At 44.0% G+C, this 9,374-nt stretch overlaps 1 protein-coding gene across 1 annotated transcript in view; it reads right to left on the bottom strand.

Annotated features, from left to right (window-relative positions):
• Positions 1-1,043: 1,043 nt before the first annotated feature.
• The window catches only part of slc35d3 (solute carrier family 35 member D3), a 10,536-nt gene continuing 2,205 nt past the window's right edge, over positions 1,044-9,374 (bottom strand). The window contains exons 2-4 of the mRNA XM_020586888.1: positions 5,886-5,942; positions 5,610-5,781; positions 1,044-5,509 (exon numbers count right to left, since the gene is read on the bottom strand). Coding sequence (XP_020442544.1) covers positions 4,787-5,509; positions 5,610-5,781; positions 5,886-5,942 — 952 coding nt within the window. The 3' untranslated portion in view covers positions 1,044-4,786. The remainder of the gene's footprint in view (positions 5,510-5,609; positions 5,782-5,885; positions 5,943-9,374) is intronic.

The raw sequence follows: 9,374 nt of genomic DNA, 5'->3' as shown, positions 1-9,374 counted from the left end.
TGTGTGGTTGTGTGTGTGTGTTGTGCTGTATTTGATTAATTACTGTAGATAAGAACTAGCACGGATTCACAGGGGAACTGAAAAGCAGCTCATTTGGACCCGTTCCATTTGTTTCATGTTTTGGTTTGAGGTTATTTGTGTTTAAATAAGTGAAGTGCACATAGACTAACATGCTGCTGGTTTCATAAGAACATGACCTGCATGTGGGATTTATTACATTATCTTACATTATATCATGGACATTATGGTCCAGCTGCGCTGCTGTTACTGCACTGGTGCGCCTTCACAGCCTCCCACAGGAGAGTCGACCTGTGGGAGTGTCTGGGTGACTCAGTGTGAAACACTGGTGTCAAACTGGCTTTAACAAAACCACCTCTGGACGTGAAGATGCGGTGCAGCAACAGGCGGCAGCTGATAGAAGTCAGTAAGGTTTGGGTGATTTGCAGGTGAACAGAGACCTGGGAGCCACAGTCAAATACATCAGTGGAACTGCTGGTTTACCTCTGCTACAGCTGGACCAGCAAGTAGATCTGAACGTTTCAGAGGCTCCCGCTCTCCAGTAGCACCAACCGGCTGCCAGGCCACACTTCATGGATAATCATAAGTTCTAATTTTTCATGTTTAGACACAAGACTAAAGGGCATGAGTCTGGGGTGGACTTGGAACAGACGTGGTGTGGTTTGAATGGTGTCACTGTTGTGTTGGGGAACGCATTATGTAAACGATGGTCAGTTATCTGCAGCTCTAAGACTCCAGATGTGTTTTCACATTTATATCATGAACCTTTCTTCGTCTTCATTTTCTCCGTCTTCCCTATCACTCGTTTGTGTCTAGACATCGTTTTGGTAGATTAGTGAGGACACGAGCGGCAGCTGGCTTTAATGTACTTAATATTAATCAAGAAAGGAGGGTCCACATGGTGGATGATGCATTAAAGGAGGAGTTTGAGAAAACCGAAGAAAGATTTAATGTCAGTTTCCTCATATGAAACATAATTAGCATTTGGTTTAGTCTGTTTCAACTTGTATCAAACTGTTCAATCAGGTTTTCATATCTGGAACAAATAAACATTTCTGGCATCTTGTTTCAAGTCGTTCAGTTGTAATTACTCATGTTTTCTTCTCAGTGAGGCTCCACTTCTATCACCCAGAAACACCTCTGAAACACCAAACCAGTCACATATCATGCTTTAATAACTACAGATATCGTTTAAAAAGCAGTAATCATCAGAACACCATCCAGAGCAGGTGGCTTCACGGTCCACAGCCTGAGGGCCGTCACATCTCTGGTACCGTTAAATGAAGTTTGGGGACTGTGAGAAGAAAAGTCAATATCGATCGATATCAGAGGTTGACAGCTTTTTCTCTCCACTCAGCCCAAGATGCCTGAAGCCTTTTGTTTGTGAAAGAGGAGACAGGAGGTAAATGGTCCCCGACTGGAGTTAAATAGAGAAGCCAAGCTGCTGTAGACACAGGAGGCAGGTCAGACACAGCAGGCTCTCCGACCTCGTCTCTTCTGAGCCGCTCACGTCTTTTATCACTAGTTACATTCATTCACATGCTGCATCAAACCAAAGCAGCTGAATAAACCAAGTGTCCTGTGTAACAGGTCATCAAATATCAGCATCTGATACATTTCAACCAGTCATCAAACTCAAAAGGTAAAGTTACCTCTGTTCACAAACCTTGTCATTTTAACATTCACATGTACAGTGTGTGGTTCATGCGTTCGTCATGCATACAACAGGAAGTTGGTTTGAGCTGCTAGATTCACTGTTACACTTCATGAGGATTCCACTATCTCAGGTGTCCACTACAAATAAACACCCAGAAGCCCAGGTAGCACTCAGAGTAAATGCTCCTGGTTACTGCAGACTATCATCACATTTCACTCATTCTCTCCAGGCATCAGTGGCAGAGCTAATTTGTTTTTATGTTTTTTTTTCTTGTGTGAAACCTTTCCCAGTTTTAACAAGTATTCGTGTTGATGCACAGATCATATTCCCGGGTGACAGTTTATAGCAAACTGAAATATTTATGGCTATTATTTCTGTTAAGGGGAATGCTGCAGACTTTTTAGACACAATACATCTGCAATAAAACTGATTAGATGATTAGTCACAGTGCTGTTACCTGAGCGAATGAACGACTGAGTGATGGCTCCATGCAAAAATAAACATTTCTGTGCCACCACAAAGTGAAACTAGTCTCAGCCTGGCCACGGCTATGAATGTTTTTCATAGCGACTCTGCCACCAACAGTCAGGAACCAGATTAGAAACAGTTTTCCGCCACCTTCACCTGGGGCGTAATCTGTTCTGTCAGGTCTGTTTGCCTGTTTGTCTGTTGCAGACAATCTTTAAACTTCCCAATTTTCAATGCAATTTGGTGGAGAGTTCGTGGTTTCTTAGAGAAGAGAGCTTTTTAAATGATTCTTTGTAAAATGTTCTGCCCCTCTACATGTGCACATCTTCGAGCCGACTGCAGAGGAAAGTAACAGCACATTTTAGAGCCAGTCAACTGACACTCCAGTGAACTGACAGGTAGGACAAAGAGGATGTAAGATTGTGTAAACTTTGGTATCACATGTTAGTGATCATTAGCACAGAGCCCTAATTTAAAGTGTCTGTCCATGACGTTCCAGCCCACATGTAGTCGAGCCTTGACTCCAGCTAGCTAATGTGAATAATTCTTTCAGATGTTTGGTCTGCGGCCCACACACGCGCCTCGAAGAGGCTGAGTTTGACTGATTTTATTAGAGGCTGCCTGGAGGTGGGCAGACAACAGCCTCTCAGCACAGAGTCGGGTTTCTGAGACTCTCTAGACCAAACATCTCGTCTCTGTTTAGAATGAGCTGCGTGTAGGAACAGCAGACGGCCACAGGAACGTTTTGGGGTCATCACCATGAGGCTGCCGGACAACTTTTACCAAGAAGCAATCCAGCACATAACTCCCAGACATGGTGCAACATGTTCAATGACCTTTGGGCGGTGGTAGCAGATGTGCTTCTGCTGCCTCCCCCTGTTTGCACTCTCTATGCTAACTAGGCTAATCGCCTGCTGGCTCAGATACACACTTAACCCACATGCATGAGATTGGCAGCAATCTTCTCATCTAACTCTTGGAAACAAAATTAATAAGCCTGTTTTTTTCAAAGTAGCTAATATCTAACTACGGCTCATGCCCTGTGGTTCAGTTGCACAGCATCACATTTTGAAAGTAAAGCTACCATTTTATTACCTACATATTAACATAAAGAAGTTAAGATTTTAAATTAAATTTCCCTTTAAAAGACCTGGTCGTCAACTCTTGTCTATGGAAAATGTTTCTGGGGTTTAAACTCACTTGGAAGACGTGTCTCCAAGCCTACCCAAAGCTGGAAACCCAGCTGACAGTCGACTGGCGCTGCATTTCCGTCCGCGCTGTTTTTCTTTTACTGTTTGCTTTGTGATCTCCTGAACAGTCAGACACACTAAATGCAGATCTCTTTCTAAAAATAATGAATTGCGGAAGAATAGAAAAAGGGATAATCCATGACAAGGGGTGCATTAACGGACTCAGACACAACAAGGAGACAGCCACTCGCTGCTTTGTGTCAGATGCCTCCACACAAACCTCACTGTGGGCAGGAGCTGTTGCAACTGTTTTGTACTGGAGGTAAAAATAGTGATAACTGTTCGCAGTCAGATCTGTGGATGACTCAGTTTCTGGGAAGTCTTGTAACTTGTGCTGTGGAGGAGAACTTTAAACCTCAGGACATAAAACCGGATGATCCCACAAGAGAACCAACTTTTTTGGAGACTGATTGAAACACCTCAGACTTGGGTAGAAGATCATATGCAGCCAGAATTTATGGACAGATAATCTAACTGACCACAGTAGCATGCTCGAGGCTAGTTAGCATATTAGCATGTATCTTACCAGCTATACTAGTCACCCAGCTGGCCCTGCCAAGTTTTAGCACCAATTATTTGACCAGGTGATGAATTTTGTTGTATGATTATCTCATGATAATGTTATTAGTGGCACCACAAGGAAACAGGAGAGGTAAAACACCTCACTGATTTATGACAAGAAGACACCGAAGACCAATGCAACAATGCAATCGGCATTTTGTGGACAGTGCATCTGCTTTTGTTACTAATAACATATCCATTAAAGGTTGAATTTAATATCTTACCACCAATCAGAAACAATAATTCACCGGGTTTTATTAAAACAAATCAGAAACCGCAGAGTGTCTGCTGTTTGTTTTGCTGCTCCCTGACCAGATGTGTCATATTTCAGTTTGCACAGGATGCACTTGTTTTTATTCAAGACCTGCTTTTGACTGGCCAGCTGGCTAAACAGTAGGGATGCAAACCAAACCGCAGCATGCTGCACTGTGGCTAGCCTGGTCCCCCAAGCTGAAAAAGACAAGAGGCAGAATTTATCAGTGACGGGCAGCTTCTCCCGGTCTTCCTCCACTTTTCTCCACCAGGAACCACTTTTCATTCTCATCATGAACAGAGATTACTTCTGTTTCCTACTTTAACTAAACACGGAGCCTGTTTCTTCACTATCACAGCAACAGCAGCAAACATGACTAGTTTATCCAACAAGTATTTGTTCAGCACTGCTGTTAACACTGAATAAACAGGTTCCCAGTGGACACCGAGCTTCAGGTTGCTGTTTTCACTCGGCCCATCTCATGTCTTCTTCACTGGTCTCATCAGCACGCTCAAAACTTTTTTATCCTCCAATTCATTCCTGTTTTTTCTAGAGTCTGTCCAAGTCTCTGTCCTGCCATTAGGGACTCTGCTGCTCCATGTTATCAATCAAAGGATCTTTCTTCATGAACTGCAGATGTCTGATGGACCTCCAAACCCCGACGTAGCTGTCGCTGAGTGACTGGCGAGAGGTTGGGGTGTTCTCCCTGTGGAGGTGCTCCCTTTGCACCTCCAGCACCTCTTTTTCTGTCATGACATGAGAATTTATGCCTGCTTCTCCATGTCCTTGTCCACCATCTCCTGTCCACAGCTGTCCGTTAGCCAGTGCCTCCTCCTGACCATCAGAGCTCAACACTCCCTCTATCTCTGGGTTTCCTGGGTCAGATCCATCACCGTTCAGTGGCGGTTTCTCTCGATAAGGCTCCCCTGGCAACGCTCCATCCTTCGCACCTTCCTCCAGGTCCTCATACAAGCTCTTCTTCTTCATCTCAAAATATTTAACCACGCAGTAGGTGATGGACCCAACAGTGTTCACCACCACGCCAGCAATGAACAGCCTGGTCGGTGCGACATCACTGAACGCCAGCATGCCGACGGTGATGGTGGCAATGCTCTTGACCACACCGACGAAGCTGGTGGTGACGGCAGAGTTGATGTAGGTGCAGTGCAACGTGGTGAAGTTCATGGCGCAGCCAATGAAGGTGCAGAGGATGAAGATGACTGTGATGTGGGGGTCTTTCCAGCCCTCATACGACCACATGTTGATGGCGTCCATGGAGATGAAAGCACATACCAGCAGCACCTGAGAGGAAAAAGGTGAGTAAGTGAAATGGAGACAAAACTCAAGGACCAGAAGAGAAAGAGCAAAGAACAGAAACAGCACAGTGTCCGCCAGTCCTTACCGGTGAGGCCATGATGGCGATGGCGTACTGTGCGGTGAGCGGCCCATACTCACTGTCCAGACTGGTTTTCTGTATAAGGACCAGGTAGGAGGCGTGGATGATCACCGCCAGCACACCAGTGACATAACCAAAGGGATCACCAGTAAGATCACCAGCACCTGGAGGGAAGAGTCACGTGACGACTCAGACCATGAAGATACAAATAAATAAATAAAGTTTTTTTTTTTTAACAATTAATTTTGGACAGTTTTCTTGAGGTCTGTGCCCATTTCTGACCGGTGTGGCCCTTTGGATCCATGACTGCTTTCATACAGCTTTATATTTGAGTTGGAGCTGAAAAAGGACACATGGGGTTAGAACAGGTTCAAAGGTTGAGATGTTGAGATTTTGGCTTTGTAAAAAAATGTGACAACCTCAGAAGGATTTGTTGCTTTTACATCAGCTCCAAACCTTGACAAACCTGCGGTGCCTGGTTTTATTTGCAGAACTGTGATTGGACAATCACCGCTTGGGGGTGGAGTTTAACAAATGGTTAATCATGAACATGTAAACACACAACTGTGCTCGAGTGGATGTCAATAAAAGCTCCGAGACTTCCTTTCTCAAACACTTGCCCTAATGGGGGGGACTAGCGACCAAACACCTGGCTTCATTGTCGGATACTTGCACTGGGCCGAGCGTCACCTCCTGTTGTGAGTCAGGCTTCTTGAAAGACGGAGCAATAAAAAGAGAGCGCAGGACAGAAAGGAAGAGTGTGTGGGACAGATGAGGACTGGAGTACTGTTCATGTGCTGAGTCTGTATGGAGGCTGGAAACTTGCATTCAGACTGAGGGAACAACAACAAACAACATCACAAACAACAATTCTAAAATAAACAACAATAGCCTTCTAAAGACCTTAAAACATGTTAAAGTTTCTAAAATAAAAGTGATATTTGGGGGTAAATTTGCCTCTGATTTCGAGGCTCTGAAACTAAAGTCAAAAGTTGAAAAAATAAAACACGTTACCTTCACATTTAATATGAAATCTGATCAAAACACTGTTGATAATCAATCAGAATCAATCATATTAATGATTTTTCCTTTATGAGCTGTGCAGGCTGGCTCAGTGGCTGCTTGGCCCCCGCCCTGTCCAGACCCTGCCATCCCCCACCTGTCTACTAGATGTCCCTAGACTTCCTGAACATCGTCGGCCACCTCCTGCTCCTCCCAGCACACCTGTTCCCTGTCACCAGTGCTTTTTCACCAGCCTTTTCCCTTGTTCCTCTGCCGGACTCTCATGCCTGTTGCTGCCATTTTAATTTCTTTATCTTAAAACAAAGATAAAAGCTCTGCCCATATGTTTTCTATCTGCATAATGAAGAATCATGACCCAATCTGCCACAGTGGCAACATGTCGATACCAAACAGTGGTTAAATTATCCAGTTCTGCGATAGAGTACAGCAGGAGGTTCAGGTGAGGGTTAGGTGGACGCTGACTTCAGGCACAGGTTTAACACTGAACCGAAGCCACAATCTTTCCTCCCACCCAGAAGATAAGAAATAGGCTTTTCTCAGTCTCCTAAAGCAGATATTTATTTCTGGTCATCCTTTTCAGCCATTATCACGCAAACTGTGATGAACTGAAACCATCTCACTTGATAAATCTGTGAGAGACGCCTGGAAGATGGAGAAGAGAAAAGACGATTATCAGCCAAATAAATCCCAGAATGATGAATGTGTCCATTAGACGCACATTTCACACTTTGTGTTTCAACCCCCCACCCCCCACTGAGAGCAGCCGCGGGAAGAGACTGATCCAGGAAATTAATTATCTGTAGGTTTTTCTTTTATGATTTCAGGTTCATTAACAGTGGAAGTGGAACATTTACTGCTGGGAAAGATGATACAAGTATTTTTACAACTCAGAAACGAATGTGATGGTTAAACACATATGAAGAGAAACTGTTTAACTTGGACTTTTATGGGGAAAAAGCTGCCAGGGGCCTGGTTCTGGATTTTGTCTGTGGAAGTTAAATGCAACTGAACATCAGAGAGGTGGAGGGAATAACGGAGCTAATAGACTGAGTGGACGAGAAAAGAAGAGGAAGGAGAATTCTGATGAAGAGCAGGAGATGCAGGTGAAAGCTGGGAAAACAGTAGCAGACCTCTGAGCTCAGTGTCTCTCCACAGACAGATGAATGTTTGTGCACTCGTACCAGGTTTGTTTGAGAAAGAAAGACAGGATGTGTGAGTTCAAAGAGGAAAATGAAAAGTACGTTCCAGAAACTCCTCAGGAATTTGCAGTCACCACAAAAACACACATGTAAACACAAATTCACACAGTCCCCAACCAGTTCCTCGCATCTAAGACACTAGGAAAAGACATGAGTGACACAAGTGAGGGAAACATAGATGTGACTAAGGGAACTGGGATTGTGCCCTAGTGGAGGGTTTAGCAACTAAAGAGTCCAATGTTTCCTTCAGGATGTGTTGGAGACCAAAAACAGAGCTGAAAGGATCGGGTGGGCACAAACACCACTCCGAATCAATGCCACAGTTGCTCTGCTAGATGCAGACAAACAGCTGTTTGCTAATGAAGTTTCCATATCAAATTAAAATGTGATATCAGTTTCTTACTGGCTAACAAACGCACACATGAGCATTCAGCCCTGAAAGATAAGGTAGTCCTGTCATCCTACTAATATGTGTCAAGGAGAGCCAAGAGTTGGACAGCAGCAAGCCCGAGCAGGCCTCAGCACACCAGCAGCAAAACTGTGGTTAAGAAAAGGAGCAACGTTTCTGTGAATAAGGGAAGTTAGCAGACACATCCCTACAAAAGAGGAACTGCCGGCAGAGATGTGTGTGTAAATGTAAATATAATGGTTTGATGCATAAAGTAAAGACTTGATTGATGAGTGTTAATCAATGTAAGTGTTAAAGTGATTTTATATTCAAAATAATATAGTCCTCTATGCTTTAAATTCAATGCATTGACAGTTTTTGTGTAACAGTTTAATTCTGATGGTTTAGTTATATTATGATGGGATTTTCATATTTTGATCAGATGTGAGATTCTTACATTTTTATCAGTGATATTTGTTTTTGAGAAAACAGAAGTAGACAATGCTGAATCACAGTGGATGGAGGCCGCGGGCAGTGTACTGAACCTTGGTGGTAAAAGATGCGCAAAAGAGAAAAACAAGACTTCGCACGCCAACGGTGGTAATGGCTGAAAGCTGTGGCATCTGATTGGATGAGAGGACGAAGCCTACGTGACAAGAAGCCTGTAAAAACCATAACCAAAATCAGGTGAACTTTACTAACTGCTCTGCTTCTCAGTGTAATACTACCGGCTACTGGAACCGTATTAGTGCTAATAGGGCTTAGATTTCTGGAAACCTGCTGTAAGCTCAGTCATTTTTGATGCAGAGTAATCACAGAAAAACTCTTTATTCTAAAAAACCTGGACTGGAGCAGTGGTGTGTGAGTGTGTGTGCTGCATGGCTACAGTACAGTAGCCTTGTTTCTCCATACTTGTGTGGCCCGAAATCCAAGAGCTTATCCAATGGGGTATAAGGTTAAAGCAAGTGTAGGCTTTGGTTAAGTATTAGGGTCAGGGTCAGGGTCAGGGTTAGCACCTCTGGTTAAGGGTTAGGGTCAGTCTCCTGGAGATGAATGTAAGTCTATGTAGGGACCCAGTAAGTGACAAAAACAAGAATATGTGTGTGTGTGTGTGTGTGTGTGTGTGTGTGTGTGTGTGTGTGTGTGTGTGTGCTTACCAGC

This window comes from Monopterus albus, unplaced genomic scaffold (assembly GCF_001952655.1).
Source record: "Monopterus albus unplaced genomic scaffold, M_albus_1.0 scaffold428.1, whole genome shotgun sequence".
In the NCBI taxonomy this organism is placed as follows: domain Eukaryota; kingdom Metazoa; phylum Chordata; class Actinopteri; order Synbranchiformes; family Synbranchidae; genus Monopterus; species Monopterus albus.
Note: the sequence above shows the minus strand (reverse complement) of the source record. Positions and strands in the feature narration are given on the sequence as shown.